Here is a 20734-nt window from a genome sequence, read left to right on the forward strand (position 1 = left end):
GCTGAGATTTTCGAATCTCAGCTATATTTCTTTTGGATCTGTCCAAATGCATCCTCAAACCTTCAACCATACAATACTCCCTAAAAGCCAATTGTCCTGAAAGAGAAGCACCTTCAAGAGAATCAGGTCTCCTATCCTCAAACATATAAGAAAAAATAATCAACCACAGAGATATCCACAGATATCACAGAGACTGGAATATAAAGGCAATACAAAAGACAGTTAACCAAATTGTCTTTGGAACCAAATCACATACTAGAAAGAATCACTAAACCCCTCAACCTTTACCAGCTGAAACGCTGCCCTCCCAACTTCCATTCCATTCATGGAAAAAAAAAAAGGTATTTTCCCACCTTTTGATCCAAGAGCAAATTTAAGTCTTCAGAACCAAGATTTTACTACTGCTAGTAGATCTACTAAGGAAGGCTACTACGTATTTTTAATACCACCTACTCTTTTCCTCAATTTACACATAGCTCCACACCGAAGAGTAGCAAAGATTAAATGCAGGCATTTAAGTAACATATGCTCTATGCTTTATCTTCTTCATTTTATACAGCAGCTTGCAGAAATTAGTTTTCAAAGGCCTGGTTGAATCTGTTTGGACAAGCAGCTATCAAGAAATCAGATACCTCAAAGGTTCTCATTCAGTGATGTAAAACGTTCCTTAATAGCCAGTCAATAAATGTAAGTATGTATTTTTGTTTGTTTGATGACACCTTCTTTGTTGTAAAACAGAGGAAGAAAGTGCAATTGTCAAGTAGTCCATCACAGGTATGAAGACAGCAATATAAAAGGCCTTGAAAGCATTCTCTCCTTTTGTTTGTACTGGTACATTGTGGCTGTAGACAGATAGTTCTGGTTGATTGCTCTGAGTATTGAGAGAGGCTCAAATGAGGACTGAACGGAAAGAAAAGCTTACACTAAGATCAGAAAGAAGAGAGGGAGGTCACTCAAGGGTAAAACATAAAAATAAAACTTAAGGAAGACTGGCATAAATCTATGTGGATCATCTGATTTAAATGAATCTATGGCAAAACAAATGGATGTAGGCTTTTGCTACATGCTTCATATTAAAATGTGCATGTTTTAAAGAAAATGAGTAAATTAATAAATAAAAAAAAAACCCCACTAGGTTAGAATTAAGGAGACCTGAATTCTATTCCCATTTCTTTCACTGGCTTACTTAATGACCTTATCAGTCATAAGACCCACCATCTTTTATTATATTACCTATAAAAATCAGATAATGGAACTCGCTTTCTTGTAAAGCATGCTGGAAAGCTATGTAAGTGCTACAGTTTATTACTACTTTTACCAGCTTATTACGCCAGTTTTGAGTCCTCTTAACTCCATCAACTTCTGTAGAATTTCACTGGCAGAAAACTGGAGTAAGATACTGTTGAATCAAGACTGTATATGTTGCAGATATTTTATTACAGACTTAATAAGCAACATCCAGATATGTTTTTTTTAACTGATAATGTATTGATATAACAGATTCTGAAGTTGAATTTTTACATAATTAATATTTCAAAAGTCAGCTGTTCTGACTATATAGAGAGCAGCCTAGAGCAAGGAAATACAAGGAAATACAGTACAAAGAGGTGCCAGTTTCTGCCTCTGGAGTTCTGGCTGCAGACTCAGGGAAAAAAGTGAGTGCCTCCATGCACTGGAGATTCGAGCCCAAGAGACCCTTCTCTGAGGGTAAGTGCATATTTCTTTAATAAATCTGAGCTGCATTTGAATTAGATGCATCAATTACATGCACACATTTGATTGGAATTTTGTTGCTGGCATGCTTATTTTAAACATTCATAAAGTGTTTTTATTTTATAGCAAGTACTTGTGGCTGCTTTTAAAAGTATTTAAAACGCTGCACCAGACCTTTGCCGTTCTGAATACAAGCAAGTGGATTATTTATCATAAATAGCTTTTAAATGTCTGTATACAAGCCATTATGGGGGAGGGCGGGGGGTCTGTGTTTTTTGGTTTTGAAGTGATAGAGCTTATTAAGAAAGAAAAAAAAAAAAAAAAAAAAGGGAATCAGGAGTGGCTCTTGGCTCTTCCTTTACCAATAGTGTGAGTTTTAAAAGCTATCAAAGCCTTCATCTGCAGAATTTAAAGGGATATATGGCATTTCTCAAACTGTCTCTGTGTTGTTAAGAAAATGCTTATTCAGTGATATAAGATACCATTACTGTCTTTAAAAATAATCACATCATTGAACCTATTAGAAAAGTAAAGAGAGCTTCTGTCTTTATTAGAATATTCTATCTATGGTCTACAGATCATTCTTCATTACAACAAACTGAACTTGAAACATTCAAACATCAGTTTAACAAACTCTAAGATACCAATTCACTTAAAGAGGCTAGCTGTAAGATGGCGTGATTAAAACACTGTAGAGACTAAAGAGAACTTTTCCGTGCTGTAAAATGTAGAAAGCAACAAACACTTTTTATCTTTTTGAAGATGTGACTCAGATTAAAGTACAAGTGACTCAGATTAAAGTACAACATCCCTTTAGCCACAATAAATTAATACAAGTGATAATTTGCTTCAGGAAAATAAATTCTTATCCCTCACCTTTCTCATTAAGATTACGGAAAAGTTTGGATGATCCTTTCCAAACTGGTGGTGTCTCCATGAGGATCTGATTCAGTTCCTAAAAATAAGATTTAAAAAAGATAAAAGTATGTATTTAAATATTTAATGAAGTAGTTAACAGATTATGAGTAAATGCTAGGAAATCAATATAAAAGACAAGGAACTGCATGCAAATCTACCAGTTAATTTAACTTCAGTTTACCACAATGACTTTGGAAGTACTCAAGCACATATATAGATTTTGCACACCTGATTATTCTAATAATCGCTCATCTGCATCAATGCTAAGTGTTTGCAGAGTTGGAGAGAGACATGTAACGTATTTGGTGCTGAAATTACTGACCACTGCTCATATTCACTGAAGCCAAGGATAAGTCCCCCTGGATTTCAGTAAGGTTTTCATACAAGCTCCAAGCAACTGTTCTTTTAAAACACTCAACCTGAACTAAAGCAAACTTCACCCATGAATACGTATCTACTTTACTTAAAATACAGGGATACACAGAGAGTCTTTTTGCAGTTGTACAAATGTAAAAAAGAAAAAAAAAAGTAAGAGGCACTTAAACATCACAAAAGGTAGAGAGTGGAGTAAGTATTTCAGGCAGCTTTGGATACACCTGTTACACTTAGACACTAAAGAAACTCAGTCAGATACAGGCTGAGGAAGGAACTGACAGGCTTGAAAAAGTCAGTAAATCCAACATAACAGGCACAACTGCTCAAGTATCTTTGAGATTCTGGATTCAGCTGAGTTTGAAGTGACAAAATTAAACAGTTAAAGACAATTAAAGTCTCTCTCTTTTTTTTTTTTTTAAATAAAGATTTAAAAACTCCCTTATTTCTCCTATGACTCTAAGTTGACATCATGAAAGAAAGTAACTGTGTCAAAATCTATGGTTATAAGACAGCACAGGAATTACTGCCCACCTGCTTTGAAAGGGATCGCCACTTTTTAGCACCTGCAACAAAAGACAAAAGTTATGAACGCACAGAATTTAGTTATGCCAACATGGTGTCATAAAAATTAGACTGCATCTAGACTATTTTCTAGCCAAAGAAGTTATTTTCCCTACTTCATACGGATAATCTTCAACCTGGTTCCAAAAAATTCTCTTTATGTTATTAAAAAAAAATACGCTTAATACATACCTAAACTCCTAACTTTAAAGAACGAATTCACATGTATAGTTTTTAATCCAACTCAGCTTCAGTGACAGAAAAGACTTTCTACCTACAAAATACACCATTAAAACATTAAACAGGAAATAGAGGGCATTCATGTTAACATGTGGTATCAATATTCTGAAATTATTATTTAGTAGCAGCAGTATTACAAAGCAGACTGTAGGGAGACCTGGATTCTGGCCCTTGCTTCAGGGACTACTCATAACTTTTAAAGCAAATACAGAAAAAAATCCTTGAAACTACACCAGGGTGCTAAGACTCCCTTCAGCCATTCTTAATAACTCAGACTCATCCTTCCTTTTACAGCCTCTGTCAGGCTCAATTTTTTGTAAGTAAGTAGTTTGAACAGAGGAGCTGAAGAGGGCCTCCAGTTCAAAGTGGAACTACTTGCTAACACTGAAAACTTATGAGGAAGACTGAGCAGATGCTTTCTTCCTAACGCCTTACATGACAGACTCCAGGACCAGAGAAAGATACTTGCATTCGACAACAGTTGTCCACAACCATCCAAGAATTCAAAACTTGAGGTTCATCACCACCCTCTCAAGACAAACATTTGCACAGATTCAATATTAAGATAAAGCACTGTGAATATCAGAATTCAAAGGTACAAAAAGTAGTACAGTATGTGGTCAAATCCATAATTTTTTGGTTGGTAAAGGCTCATTTTTATAGAGCAAAACACTCTGTGGTATTAGAAATCCCTTCCTCATAATGAACTCCATGTTCCGTTAAATAATTATCACAATACAGAAGCTACTCTATGGTCTTTCATTAGTTCATGGTTAGAAACTCACTAAAATTTTAGTTTTCCATCTTGGTAAAGGTAAGCACCAAGACCGTCTACAAATCCCACTCTAACTATGGTGGAGTTATATCAAGCAACATCATAACACGAGCTAACAGATTTTCATATACTTTTCAGTTTAATTTTTTAATGTCAGTTAAAGTCTTGTCTCAAAATACTAAATAAAGGCCCCAAAACCAACCCAGTTGCCATATGAATTGATATACGTTTATGCCTACCATAAAAAACTTGGGGAATAAATACATCTAACTTTCCAATCTGAAAATTTAAGTCTCATACATTATATATAGATTTTCTTTCTAGACGAGCAAGTGAAGATTTACGTTTATATACACACTTTTTACAGCTCAGTATTAGGCTAAAATTACTATAGTTAGAGCTAAAGGGAAAAAATATCCTCTTCTCTTAATTGGCTTTCTAAATATATAAACATATATTCAGATGATAAAAACGTATCAAGCATGACTGTTAAAAATACTGTATTTTCCCAAATGAAAGCCTGAACCATAAAGGCAGCAGCAACAAGTTAATTATAGCATTTATTTTATATTTTTAAAATAACTGCCTGGAGTCAAAAGTTACATTTTATAAAAGAAAATATACTCTTACCATATTAGTTAGTGTTTAATCAAAAGAGGAAGTGAATACCCTCTTGACTTTTCTAGGGTTTACAAGATTTCCAAAGTAAATCAATCACAATAGACGCATTCACTCCATCACAAATCTCATTCAGGTCTAGTATTATTAGCTTTTCTATAAAGCAGACATAAAGAGCTACTATTACTACTCTTCAAAGGGTATTTTTGCTTTTTGACAAAACTCAAGACCTTTCTAGTCTTTATCCATAAAAAACCCAAGGTGTATGTTCTTTTTTTTTCCTGCAAAATATAGATGCTCTAGTATGTCAGCCTGAATGGACCCAATTATTTACAACTTGCAACTTATTTAAAAAATTATCAAAAAATACAAAATAAGATGTTTAGAATGTATTATTTTATCCAGAAAAATACCTTCCTTAAACTTACGACCTTCAATAGGGCAAGACAGAAAATTAAGACTTGTCCAAACAGACAAAGTGGTACTTTGACAAAGCTGCAGTACAAAGGTTAAAATTAACACTGTCAGAGATCAGAAGCTGGAAGTGGTAATCTGCAGGTCATCTACTTCATCTATTATCTCCTACTTGTCAGCCTTCTGTCCAAATGTCCCAGACAGTATGACTTCCACTGTAACGAAGCCATCCACTTCTACTTAGTTAGGGCCTCTTACACTATCCCTTAAAATAATTCTCAGTCATGTAATCTTTGATACTAGTCTATAAAAATAAAGGACATCAACGTTAGTTTTGCTTTCAGTCTCAGAGATGAACTGGATGCACAGGAAGGATTTTGATGCAAACAAGGTTTGCTACACTGAACTCAGAAGGGTGCCTGACTATTCAGCTCCAGATCTCTTCTCCTTTGGCATGAGATGAACAGAATGTCCTTGTGAGCTTAACGTTTTTGGTTTGGTTTTGTTTTTAAAATCTGAATACTTGCTGTGAGAGAGGAGAAAGCATAAATTCCATTAGCATGGAAAAATCTTAATAGTAAACCATACATACAGTGTGGTAAAACCAGTCAACCTGTCACAAAATGGAGTTAAAACAAAATGTTTAACTGATGTCCAGTATATGGCACAAATGCTTCATGGCCATACATGGTGAAACCCAATTCCACAGTAACAAAAAAAGGAAGATTTGGAGAGCTGGGCAGAGGAAGTAGATATAAAGTGTGTGTGATAAAGTGATAAAGTGATGTGTATTTGTATTAACTTCTGTGATAAGGAAATCTGCTTCCTCTCTTTTAACTGCAGAGCACAAAAAGGAGAATGACGATTTGCTTTCTGGTAAGAGTTTCAAAGTTTTTCAAGTTTTCCCCATCTAAGCTCTATCTTCTGTCTTCACTCTTACAATGAGATTATATCTTTATTCAAAAGTTACAGAAGTTTTGATCACTGATATGCCATGGCTGAATTCTTTCCTCTTGTTTCATTACTGTTAAGAGAACAAAGGAGAAAAAATCTAACATCTGCACAGACCTTTAAGCTCTCCTCTGACTGTTTTAGCTGCTTTTGACTGTTCTCTATACTAGCTTTGTGGTGTAGACTTTAGGAAGAAAGACCTAAGGTGAGTTATTATACATGTCACACCTGAGCAAAGATATTCACTTTCCCCAGAAGCTGAGTGCTGCTACCAATGCACTGCAAGCCTGAGGGCCAGGAAATCAAACTAGATCAGAAATGGATCACCTTACTATTTAGTCACTCTTTGATACTTAAAGCAAAAATTTTACAATAAGTGAACTAAAGTTGATAGTTTGTTTTTCATTAATTTAATTAACACATAGTGCTAACTCTGGCAACTTTTAAGTGTAGAAAGTGGATCCCCTGGGGGACTGAAACTCTTACTCAAAGCATGTTATTTAGAAAGCCGTGATACAGTTATAAAATCTCTGTAGGGAAAAAAAAACCCAACACAATAGCAGATGACAATTTAAGATGGCAAAAATTGCAAAACAACGTTATCCTAAATTAGAGAAGTCATATCTTGCTTGCCTATTTACACAGAAACTACACAGAGGAGGCGGCAAGAGTTTTATAGCAATACTGGCCTGCTCAGAAAGAAACCGTAACTGTAACTGTGTTAATGCAAATGGTACAAATGAACTTCTTGTCTTTCATGCCTGTTGAGCTCTCTGTGACCTCTAAGACAAGAACATTTAACTAATGGCCAGTATACAGATGTTTACAATCCAATAACAATCAGGATACTGATTGTATGCACTTGGATACCATTAAAAAATAAAGTTCTGGAAGATGCAGTACCTTTTTACCACAATGAGAAACAGAAGTAGTAATCAAGACAAATGGAAAAATAACATACACCACCGGCATTTTCCCTCGCAATTTTATCAATATAAAACTCCTGCTTACATTTGGGTTCATCATTTGTTACAGCCTGAATGAAGTCATATGGAGTCATATATAGCTGTCCTTCAAATTCTAAACTGGCAAACCTACGAAACCGTTGCTCCCGAGGAGTTGCATAAAGGTGTAAATCTTCAAGGTCTGATCTGTTTTCTGTAACCTTCAAAGACAGAAGGAAACAATTTTAATGTATGAAAAAAGTTTTAGTTTACAATTGCCACTGCCATTCACCAGAAAGAAACTGTAAATGTACAGGTGATAATTTGTAAAGTCAAATGCATCCCAATATTTTTGTATGGTAAGGGCTGAAATTACAATCAGGATTTCACTGCTATCATTTTCAGTCTTCTACAATTTTAGCAATAAATCTATATGCATTGAAATTGCTGACACTACCCAAGCTCAGAAAAAAAGAAAGAAAAACAGAAGAAAAAAAAAGAGAACTTAGGCTCTTGAATCATAGAAAAAGGGGCAACTTTAACTCAAGGAAGTCCATGTAACTTCAGCAGTCAGACTTTAAACAACACTGCTAAAATTATTTCAGTTGTGTGACATTTCCAGAAGAGAATGGAATAACACTTTTTTAATATTGCCTCTTAAGGTAGAGCGCAGATGTTGACAATAATAGGCAAGACACCTCCATAATATACTCCAGTGTAAATCTTCTACAGATACTTCTATGTCAAGTATGCAATGCAATTAAAGCTACCATACTTGGGGGAACAGAAGAAGAGCATAATTATTCCTCAAGAGTTACAGAAGTACTATATGGCATTAAGTTCACACCTCATGAGAGTTTACAAATGTCAGGAGTTTCTGGTATATTTACCATCCAGCTGATTTACATGTAAAATTAGTAGTACAAAACTGTAAGTGTTCTAAATTATTATATCTTTGTGTTACACTGGCAAACCTTTTAACAGAAAATATGCTACCGCTATCTGAAAACTTTTTTTAGCCCATAACAAGGCAAGCTCCTCTGTGGAATCAGTATCTTCAAGAAATTGTATCTTGAATGTTTTTTCAGAGATGAAAAAGCCAAACTCGAACTGTTTCATAAAAGGAAGAGCAATGATATAGCTAACTTCTCCTAGTATGTTAAAATAGGAATGCAGCATCTTATCAGTGAAATATCCCAAGCTGCCATTGTCCTCACTATTCTTGTCATTTCATACAGTATCCCTAAAATTCTTCAGGTGTCAAACTAAGGAAAGGCAACAAGTAGCACATGGTTTAACTAATGTTTCTGTTTTCTTTTAATAACTAAGAGAACAGCCAAATACACTTTGTTTTTCAGAAAGGCATCTAAACACAAAGACAAGTTGGGAGATGTCTGCAGTTGCTGTCCACTAAGAGATAACAGTCCTCAACTACAAATGGAAATTGGTTTTCCAAAATATTTCTAAGAATAGGTTTCAGATTTCAGCAATTAGAAACAAAGGCACATTTATAATGGGCAGTAAAAAATCTGGCCTCACTTTCCTTCTGCTTTCCAAACAACATCCTTAAAAAATAAAACATTAGTAAGACTACTGCAGTGAAACAAAATAGACACATCAAATGAATGTGTCTAGAAGAGGTCAAACACTTTCTATTTGGAAAAAAAAAACAAAACAAAAATCACATGTATAATCACAATGTAACAGAAGACTCGCAATTTCTTGATTTTATGTATGGGAGTCTTAGTACTTCAATGCTTTATCTAAGACATTTTGACCAGCCTTCTAGAAGGAAAAAAGACTATTGAATGTGTAGTTCTCTTTCTGGACTGTCTCTAGTCTTTTTGAAATTATTGCTTCGTGTGTGTGTGTGTGTGTGTGTGTGTGTGTGTGTGAAAATGTTTCATTTCAATGGAAAAACTGTCATAAAAAGTAAGAGTAATAGAAATGCTTATATAATCACTTAATTTTCAGTAGACTGCTCTACATACAAATATTCTGCACTGCTGCCTGAGAAGCAGCTTTAAACCTGGTCTTTGGGGTTTTTATAATTTTCAAACTATTACCAAATTAAATATGTGGAGAAAAAAAATCTGACAGCCAGACCTACAAACTCACCTTATAATGACAGAAAAAAGCTTAATTCTCTTCTGACATACTCACATGCAAGTCAAAATATTTCTGTCCTATCTCACTGTTTGAATATTACAGTCTTACTGATCCTTCAGCAGTCCAGTGGCATTCAAACTATGCCTTCATGTGGGATTTACATGACTCAATTGTTTTGGTAAAGCTTGTAGCAACATAACTGATTACCCCTGTATTTGAAGTTTAATAATCTATGTTATTTTTTATATATGTTATTTTATCACTATTACAAACATGCTTTTGAATACATGCAGATTGTAAGCATGAGTAATAAAGCAGTATTTCTGCAAAGTCAATTTTCAGAAAAGAAACTGCTTCAAGGCCATATTACACATGCAGTATATATAATCGATTGTAATCAGTCATAATCAATCATACATAATCAAGAGAATCTGTAGATAATGTATCACTCAAGAAATTTCATCTTAGTTTTTCATCACTTAGTATTTGGAGAACATGTTGAGATTCTTTGCTCTCTCAGGAAATTCTATCTCAGGTACTCCGGCTTAATATTTTGCTTGAGACACTTAGAAACACATTTGCTAAATTCTCAGACATATTTCACCATTATTTTAAGTATTCAGTGCTAATAGAAGTATAAAATAACATACTGCAAACATGGAATTTTCAAGACACGCTTAAACTTAACTCAAGTCAGTACTCAGGTCTGCAAAACTTTAATTTCTGCCTCATTTTAGCCACTCTGCAGTCTCCGTCTGACTATATAGCAATGCCATTATTTCACGTTCTGGCTCAAAGTCATTGTAATCTGGTATGAATACAGCCTGCCACCAAAAAGAGCAGTACCTCCCTAAAGGCTCGATACCCTGCATGCCCTTGATCTGGCACTTTGTGCTTATTTTTCCAAGCATCAAACTGGATAAGGGAACTGGTCTGACTGAGAACTTCTGTTTTGGTGGTGGTGTTTTTTAGCCAGATAAATGCCTGGATCTACCCCACAAGAACAGTTATTTGTTTCAAAACCTAGGCCACAGGAACTTGCAGCTTATAGAAAAGAAAGCATCACCTGTTCCAGCAGCACGCTCCACCTACTTCAAGTTAAAGTGAAGGGAAAACTGCAAGTTTAAGTATAATTTTATTCCGAGGAATAAAAATACCACTTTATTTTGAACTTTGTGGTTTTATCTGAAAGAATCAAAACAAGTTGTTTCCGCTATTGATCCAACATGAATTCAAACAAATGTACACATGGCTTAACACGTATTAGATCACTGGTCCATACACTAAATGTCTAAATAAAAGCAAGGTTTGGTGGCAGAATACTCCAGGCACACACCTTAGCAAACTGACAAATAAAAACATCTTTGGGAATACTATTATTTTTTGTCCAAATTTCTTGTTCAGAGCTTTCCTTCTTCTATTACTGCTTATCAATTTATGTAACATACAGCAGCTTTAAGTCTCTTGCATAAAAGCTGTAATTATTAGGAACGAATCAATATGCTAATTAAAAGCCAACCCATTCTAAAGTATGACCTCAATTTGCACATCTTCAGGCATTTATTTAAGCAGCCTCAACACATAACGATGAAATGTCTCCTGTTTTCCCCAACATTAGCAGATCATAATCCAGTGAGACAAGTATGAGAATCTTAGTGACACCAACTGCTCCCAGTTGATTTATTTCATATTTATGCCCAGGTTAGGCAATCTTATTGTAGCAGCATTAGTATCAAACCCAATGGACACATGAACAAGACACAGAAAGTAGATGTTGAATACCTCAGGGAAGGTACTGTTGGTAAAGGAGTGAACAGGATTCAGTAAGATTCCAATTTCTATTTGAAGTTTCAAGAGCTTATCCAGACTAAATCTCTCTGTAATTATCAACAATCTTCAAAAACTTTCATGAAAGTACATCTCTTTGACAAACAAAAGAGGGGAGATTTTTTTATGTTTCTGTTTACTAATCCTCTTGGCAATCCTGCCTACTAATTACTATGATCTTGTATCATGTTATGGTTCTCTGCCTTTTAAAAACTGGACACGGCCATTTCCTTCAAGCAGAATGTCACGAATCTCCCAATAGCAGTATTATCTTAATTTTAGGCATAGCAGTTTAGCTCTGGTTTACCTGCACACGTACACTGACCTACTTTGTTATTAGAACTTTTAGGGGAATAAAAAGCCCCAGAGCTAAAACCAAGAATCTAGCTGTTAGCCAGAATTTCCATCCTTCCAACTTCACAACTCATGAAGTAAATAAAAAGAGGCAAGACTGAAGCTCATCAGCACTCACGAACAATATATTATCTTTTCCCTATTCTCAAAAAAATCTAAGCATTAATAGTTGTAATCAACCAGCTCATGGTTATCATCCTTCCGCCCTTCCTCCCGCAAACTCTGGTACCTTGTTGCTCCATATTTCACCTCCCAGCCCCTGTCCTCCTGTGCCATACCCTTGCAGAAGGACTGCAGAGGGAACACAGCACCTTTTTGGGGCTCTGCTATGCAAGGTCTTGGCTTCCATCTGCCTTCTGCAAAACTAAGAACAGAGACTGTGTGGCTCTTCCAAGCTCAGTTTGTATCAGCTGAAGAGAAAAAATTATCTTGGCCTATTTTCTTGCTGTTCCCTAACACAGAAATGTATATACACATACCTAATTCTCAGACAGAGGAGACATTTCAAAGCACTTTCTAAAATGGATTAAATTGATTCAGCACTTATATGCAAACCACCACCAGGCAAAGGAAACAGAGGGAAACATTTCCCATAAGAAAGTCCCTTTTAACATCAGCTTATCAAAACAAGTTAAGTAAAAAATAAATTGAAGACCAAATAGTAATTTGGCAGGGTACTACTCTGAACAGAGAGTATCACTCTTCAATTACGTGCACTTCCATTGTAAATCTATGCTACAAATGTATTACAAACAGCTTAAAATATCTGAAACAGCCACAAAAGTTTCAGATCTATTATGCAAATGAATATATGAGGATAATGCCCTCTCACTAACATATTTCAAGGACTTAATTCCTAAAAACTATTTTCTGGAAATACTGTATTTAGAGAGGGCCACCTAAAGCTACAATAACACCACCACGTGTCTCAGAGTAGTAGTCCTTTAGATGAAGGTCTTTGTTATGGACACTCAACATTTTTAAGTCAATCAACTTTGAAAGCATTCCTTGCAGAATCTCTTTTAGAGTGACACCCCTCTGTATTTTCTCCCTCTATTCACAGCAAAAACTTGAATGAAGAAAATCTAGACTTTCTATCAAGTAAAATGAGTGTCCAAAACCCATTCCTATTTTGGGTTCATCTTTCATGTACTGTGTCTATTGATGGAGACAAATCAAAATGCCCTGAAAGTCTGGTGCTCTCACCAAAGTTTTCCACGTATTACTTGCACTTCCTTGAAGCATGGGCTAATCTCCATTTCTGGTCCCATGTTTGTCTTACTGGCTCTCTTCCCTCAGAGATATTGTCTGTCTGAATTAGGCGTAACATGAATTAACCTGTATGGCCTTCCAGTGAAATCTATGCAATAACTCTACATTTCTGTAAGAAGGCCTAACACAAGACATGAGCTTACAGAGTGACATTAAAATAACTAAAATTTTGCAGTAAATGACCCCAAACTATCTGAAAATATCAATAAATGGTAATGATATGGCTCAGGTTCAGTGGAAGTAAAATGCAGAAGATAAAACATGACATCATTACCCTTTCTCTTAAAAAACACAAAAGAAATGTTCTTTGCCAAGTGTTAGTCTCATATTACATTGTCAGTAATTCAGAAATTTTATTCTGTGGCAAAAGATCTGGTTTTCCCATAGAGACAAGCTTAAATGCTACATACTGGGGTTTTCACTTGCAAATTAGAAAAACTGATGCCTACAAGCTCATAAAGCTCTGCAAAAGTAATCTGCAAGAATCCATTATCAAAACCCAGAACAATACTCCAACTCCCAGATTCCGAGAATATCTACAAATAATGCAAAATATTTTACAAAACAAATAGGTAAAAATATACATGCTGTGTGTGCATGCATATGGGCCAAAAAGCTCCAACAGTATCACACAAAACCCCACAACTTTGCTGTCTTCCAAGTCAAATCAGTGTTCTCTTGCTTTTCCAACTGAGATAAAGGTGAGACTATTTTAGCTAAAGAAGCCAACATTTATTACTAAAAGTACCTTTTGCTTGCAGTCAAAAATATGTTCTGTTACAGTAGTTTAATCTTTAACTAATTTATTTCAAGTGAGTGAGTTTCTTTGAATTTTTGCTTGCAAAGTAATCTGTCTTCCATCAATGAGAATCTGTGCAAATTATTAAAATAAAAAGGTTTTCAAAGCAATGATGTTCCTTACTTCCTTCGTTTATATTTGACTTCAGGCTTATTTAATATGCTCCCATGTAGATAAAAGTAGCACAATTTTGTTTTCATGCTGGGTGGCCAAAAGGTTAAACGTCAAGTTCCCAGTGTGGGAAAATCCCAAAGTAGACAAAATTGTTTTGATGCTTACTGAAGTTATATTTCTAGCAGACTACTTAGATGTAGTACAGCCAACAATTCTGTTAGTTGATCCTGCTTCACTGAGATAAGGACATTATTATATTAAAATGTTTACAAGCATAGGAAGCTGGAATGTGTTTAAAACACTGTAAAAAGGGCCCTGTTCAAATACAATTCTGTTACAGGAAATCCTTGGGGTAACAATGTTTATCTGTGAGCACAGCTATTCCACAAATCCTCCAAAACAAGTATTACACCAAAATATTCTCCAACAGTCCTTGTTAAATTAGTTTCACATGGAAGTTAGTTAACCTCTAGCAGTTCTTCAAGAAGCTTTAGTCAGTGTGTATATCTTTCTAGACATGTCCATATGCTTCACTGTATGCAAGACTAAAACATACTAGTAGCTGGATCTGTCTGTCCCAAACACGTATCATCCTTTTTTAACATCCTGAGGAACACAGAATTAATGCTGAGAGGTAAACCTTCCTTCTCCTTCAGCATGGCTCTCACTACAGCTGGCTGGCAAGCAGTATCCTTCTCAGGATGATGACAGTTGAGAAGCTTCAGATGTCATCAGCCAAAGAGCAAACCATCTTCCTACATTTGGCAATTGACATATGACATGAAATGCACAATGCTTATGAAAAAAGGTTAGCTACAAGCGGTTCTTGTAAAAATGATGCTTTATGCATCTCTTGGAATGGCATCCTCTTTGAGGAGGCAGGAGAGTCTCCTCCCTAGGGGAGTTTGTCTTACTTTTGGAGTTAAAGTCTTGTTCTTCATTTCACAGAGATGGAAATGCATGATGTAATCCACTTAGAAAGGTGCTGCTACAAATAAACTTGACCTTTTGAGTATTTTCACAACGAAAGAGTTTGACAGTACTGCTGAGGTATTAGGAAAAAAACCTCTGGAAACATCCGAAGTATGCAGCTTCCTTCTCCTGGAAATGAGTGTGCCTTCAAGAAATGTGATAAAGTACATATTCTGTGTCTGTCTTTCCCTGCCCCCTTTTAATTCCTAACTCACCTCTGAAGGAAGTGATTCTCAGAGAATATTTTATAAAAATAAATAGAGACCTGGAGTTCCCTACCTTTACACAATGACAACATGATTACAGAAAAGACCTCTTTGGAGCGCAAAGAGGTATCACTGGTATTTCCAAGACCATTTTAATAAGCTTTACATATGGCACTGGAATTTTGGAAGTAAGGAGCATGGAAGCAAGGAACTAGAAGACAAATATTAATTCCTCTGAGAAATTCCAACACTGGTTTATTTTTTCTAAAACTGTTATTATTTCTCTGAAAAAACATGACACACAGCTGTTCCGACAAGGTAGATACTTCATAAGCAGTATGTGGGATCAGGGCTCTTCTTGGGTCACTACTCTTCTCAGTTGTCAGTACAGAGAATCTGTATCAAAATAACAGTTCTTTCAAAGAGTTTCCTGCTCTGTATAAGCAGACTTTAAAGGAGCTAGACTTTAAAGGAGCTGTCTGTTAGTAGAGCTCTCCCAGCCTTCACCAAAACCTTCACACGCAAAACCAGCAGCTCTGAGTGCAGAATTTTACTTTGGTTCCAAAATGTTATGTGGCAACAACCCTGGAATTAACACTGTTGCTTTATTATAGTGTCTAAGATTTTGCTCCAGCTAATCACATATAAACCCCTGGTCCTCAGGAGTGAAATTATTCTCAGAAAGCATCTGGGAAAAGGGAATCCTGTCGGGAGCTTAGTTTCATGCTGCTTCTGTAACAAATCTTACTCTCTACCAGAATACCTCCAACGATATGCTTGGTCAAGCACTTTTTTTGTACTGACCACATGAGATTTGTCTGTTCAAAAAGTCTGCCATACCACTGACCCCATGCTGGTGACACATATCATAGCCTACTTGACTTCTAGCAAACAGTATCTTACTCACCTGTCCATAAATTCACAGATCTGTTGCTCATCAGGTTTCATACTGTAAGAGTTTCATAGAACAGGGAGAAAGATCTGCAGACCATTCTGACACTCTGTTTCTCTAGAAGACTAAAACAGCTTTTTTCAGTTACTCTCAAATGATGTACCTCATTTCTGAACTGGCCAAGAATAGGAAAGTGTCCCATCAACATCTGTGTAATCATCAGTGTTAGTCCTGGAATCTAAAAGCCCGTTTCAAATTTATTGGTTCCATAAATACTAGAGCATCAGTAAATACTAAATGACAGCAGTAGGACAAAGCAACTAATTATCAAAGTATATATGATAATCTTATATTCTTATATATTCCATCACTACTGCCAAGCATTATTTGGACTCAGTGATAGAATCTGCAGAAAAGTAACCTGTAGGGATACTAACTGGGCCCAGCACAACTCTCAAGATACTTTCATAGGCCATACGAGCAGGCCATATGAACATTATCTGGAAGCAGGTGACCTGCAAGAAGCAAGCTGTTCTTCGAAAGTCAAGACGTAAACTAGGTTAACCCCCTTTTTTAGTACTTAGGGGGACCAGAAACCTATTCTGCTGTCTGATGGAGCTGACTCCAGCTGACCAAAGGGATATCACATAACATCCGATATCATGCTCAGCAATAAAAGCTTTGGGGAAAAAGGAGGAAGCCAGGGGAGACATTCAGAGTTAAGGTGTTTTGTCTTCCCAAGTAACCATTACACGTGATGGAGCCCTGCTTTCCTGGAGATGGCTGAACACCTGCCTGCCAACGGGAAGTAGTGAATGAATTCCTTGTTTTGCTTTGATTGCTCATGCGGCTTTTGCTTCACCTGTTAAACTGTCTTTATCTCAACCCATGAGTTTTCTCACTTGCACCCTTCCAATTCTCTCCCCCATCCCACTGCGGGGGGGAGCGAGCGAGCGGCTGGGTGGGGATGGGTGGTGGCTGCTGGCCAGGGTTAAACCCCAACAATATGGATGAGACAGCCATACCTATCTTGAATACTCCTGAACACCTTGAATATCTGAATACATTGTGATACTATTTTCAGTTATGAACTTACTACGCATTAACCATTAAAAATGAAATTATCCATCATCAAATAATGTTTCAGAATGCAATTTTTTGAATGGAAAAAAAAACTATGGGAGGAGATAGATTTTGGGTTGCCTATGTTAGAACATTTTTAGATTTTTTAAGAATATCTAGCAATTCCACATTTTAAAGGAAAGGATTTCAGGTTTTGCAAGGGCTGGTCACTTTAGTGTCAGGACTGGTTTTCTTTAGTGGTTGTTCTGTTAAGAAGTAAGTAAGTTATGAGCCTATGCAAACTCTGACCCCAAAATACTCATTTTGTTAGCTAAGTCCGCCAAAATTTCAACCTGCTATGTGGTCATTCCAGGTCAGAGCCCCAGGGGTGATGCAAGAAACATTCAGTGTAACTGCTTCTACCAGCTGCTGTAGATTGCTAGAGCAAGACATTGAAAGCAGAGACACCATCTGCTTCTTGCTTCCAATGATCCAAGCAAACAGCATCTGGGAAAAGCTGGACGGAAGATTAAGGAAGAAGCATGCAAATGGAAATATTAGAAAAATCTGGATTGGATGGAAGGAGAAAAAAGACGATGTTGGATGATTTGCTTTGGTGGAATGAAAAGCAGACTGAGACTGGAAATTAAATGGGGAGCTAGGGAAATAGGAAAGTGGTGGAAGAACAAACCTAGAAGGCCCCAGAAAACAGTGTTGGACTTTGTGCATCAGCAATAAAGGAGAAACATCTTTTGACTCCTCCTTGACCTTCCAAAAGCAGCTGGAGAGGATCCCAAGATACTTGAGCCTTGTCATTCTTTGTTGGTCAAATACATGACAGAAACATAAAAACCTCCTAGGAGAATGTGCCTCACACTTCCATCAAACTCATCTATACAGAAACTGCAGGTTATCATTCTCCAGCCATTACTCTAAACACACTCTGCAGGAGATTCAAGAGCTCCAACCTTGGTCCTAATAACACTGACACTTATATGACTTTTCATGGCAGAATTTTCTACTTCAAATGTTATTATGGTTTTTAAACTGTTAAACACTACTAAGGTTGTAAGCTCAACACTTAAAATTAGGAAGTACAAAAGTTATTGTCACTTGGACGACATTAATTCAGCCTTCTAATAAAGGACATTACAATACAAAACAATTGCAGAATACCATGAATACCATTCAACGTAATTTCAACACAGTATTTGCACCCTTTTTTTCCCCAGAAGACACCTCTGGAGGTGTTTTAGAAACCTGTAAAGAAAGAGTTGGCACTCATCACAGGTCTAGAGGGCAATCACAAATGGAGTACAGATCGCAGATGGAGCTCATGGTCAAACTACTCTTGGTAGTTCACCAGCTAGATCCCGTATCAAACTATGGTCATTCCCACAAGCCCTTCTGCAGCGTGACAGTCAATAATAGAAAAAGCACAGGAACCCACTAGTTCAGACTAAAAATTCCACAGCTATTTGATCCTCATTTTTGGGGGGCCTCAATTGAAAGGATATTTTTTCAGCAACGCTGAGTGCTCAGATCTGCAGTGTGAAATCAATGAGACCACTTGTTCAAAAATAAAAAATTGCAACATAAATCTAGTATCCTGAGATGTCAGTCTGTGCATTTAGTCTGGCCACACATACTAAGTAGACATATTTCAAGTTAATCTTTTGAATTTTCTGCTATGCAAATGGAAAAGCGAATTAATTAGAGCCCTTTTCCACATAGGAGCATGGTGTTTGTCTTCGAAAAATAGCCTGTGTATACATAGAAGATACATTTTATACATTTTTTTTATTTTACTTTGATTCAAATATAACCTTAATTCTGACTTTGCAACCTCAATGCTTTTATAGTGACGTGTGAAAATTCATCATTACACATCACACTAAATTTATTGACTTTTCAAGGGTGCAGCAGACATACTTCCCTTGAAAAGAAGACTGAGAATTAAGACTGGCTAAGTAAAACAATGTAAAGTTCTGTCAAATCAAAACAGGATGAAAGGCTGAAAGAGTTTGTCTTTGGTCCTCTGTGCCATAGTAACACACTCAAGACAACAAGTACATGAATTATCAAAAATACCTGGCTCAACTTCCCTTCATAATGGATGCTGCCAACAGAATCTGCCTTTCGGATAACAACTCAGGGCAAAGGGGCTAACAACATGCATACTTAAGCCCAAGGTCTCCACTGCAAAAACGTAGATCCTCTTCCCAAACATATTATAAAATAAACTTGATCTACAGAAAGCAGGCTTTTTGCACCACTGACTTCCAGTCTTAGCAGATACCATACTGACAAACCGCCTAATCACTGCTCTTGACTTTTTAAAAAATACCTAATTTTTTAATGAAAAATACCCTATTGTTACCATACGTTACGTATGACACGGTACAGGAGTTTCTCCCTATCACAGGAACCTTCATTTTCCAGGTCCATGTCAACTGTTTTTTGTTACCCGTGGTTAGTCGACCAATGCTTTCTCTGAATTAGTCCAACTGAAGCGTTACTTACTTGCACCAAGCGCCACGCTATCACTTCTTATGAAGCTCTGCATAAACCTTTCACTGTACAGAAAATATTATACTAAAAAGCTAACTGTCCTAAACGTAAAGAAGATGAGCACAGGTTTTGCACTATCAGCAGCGGTTCCATTAGCAAAACAGCATTTTCTGTCAAAGAAAGGTTTGATTAGGACAGCTCCAGAGACGAAAAGCGGAGTAAGATGCACGCGGTTTACGTTCTGAGGCGCAGCGAAGGCGTGCCAAGGCCCGCTGCCTACCACGACGCTCCAGTGACAGCTCTTCTCTCCTGATAGAGGACGGGGGACAAGCTCCTGCCTCTGCCCTCCTCTCCCGGGGGAAACCTGCCCCCGCAGGCGGCCTCGCCTCCCAGCCCAGGGGCCGGCTCCACGCAGGGTCACCTCTGCGCGACAGCCCGGGGAGCCGCTCCGCCGCCCCGTCGCAGAGACGTTTCCACAGCGAAAGGGCGGGGAGCGACGTTCCTCCATCCCCGCCGGCCCCGGCCGGTTCCCCAGGCAGCTGACAGCGCCCGGCGGGGCCCCCGGCACGCCGAGCCGCCCCGCCGAGAGCTGCACGGAGGCGAGAGGCCGGCGGGCCGTGAGGCGGGAGGGGCGCGGCGCGCACACACCTACCGTCTCCTTGGCAGCGGCCGCCACGGGGATGGGGAGCAGCGCCCGGGCCCCGCCCGGCTCGGCGGCCGCCGGCTCCCGGGAGGGCTCCCGCCGCCGCTCGGACAGCCGGTACCCCACGTACCCGGCCAGAGCGCCCCCCGCCGCCCAGCCCAGCTCCCGCCGCCACCGCCTCGGCCCCGCCGCCCCGGCCCCGCCGCCGGCCCACAGCCGCCGCGCCGGCTGCGCGCCGGGCGCGGGGCCCAAGCGGCGGCGCCACCGCAGGAAGGTGCGCAGGGCGGCCATGGCCGCCGCTCCGCCCCAGCGACCGGCGGACCGAGCCCCCGGGGCTGCCGGCAGAAGCCTCGCGAGAAGCGGGGAAGGGGTGGGGAAGCCAGAGGCCCCTCCAGTCCCCGCCCCACGCCACCTGCCCCGCCGCCGCTGCCGCCGGCCTGCACGCCCGCCCGCCCGCCGCCGGG

At 38.2% G+C, this 20734-nt stretch overlaps 1 protein-coding gene across 6 annotated transcripts in view; it reads right to left on the reverse strand.

The window, feature by feature from the left end:
• The window catches only part of MICU3 (mitochondrial calcium uptake family member 3), a 57902-nt gene extending 37296 nt beyond the window's left edge, over window positions 1-20606 (reverse strand). For 3 of the 6 annotated variants that reach the window (XM_052779977.1, XM_052779976.1, XM_052779971.1), the window contains exons 1-4: window positions 20280-20605; window positions 7577-7730; window positions 3538-3569; window positions 2590-2668 (exon numbers count right to left, since the gene is read on the reverse strand). In XM_052779977.1, coding sequence (XP_052635937.1) covers window positions 2590-2668; window positions 3538-3569; window positions 7577-7730; window positions 20280-20561 — 547 coding nt within the window. In that variant the 5' untranslated portion in view covers window positions 20562-20605. Of the gene's footprint in view, window positions 1-2589; window positions 2669-3537; window positions 3570-7576; window positions 7731-20279 lie in introns of all 6 variants that reach the window. The other 3 variants (XM_052779975.1, XM_052779974.1, XM_052779972.1) reach the window with 2 other exon arrangements.
• Window positions 20607-20734: the final 128 nt, after the last annotated feature.

This window comes from Harpia harpyja, chromosome 2 (genome assembly GCF_026419915.1).
Source record: "Harpia harpyja isolate bHarHar1 chromosome 2, bHarHar1 primary haplotype, whole genome shotgun sequence".
Classification (NCBI taxonomy): Eukaryota; Metazoa; Chordata; class Aves; order Accipitriformes; family Accipitridae; genus Harpia; species Harpia harpyja.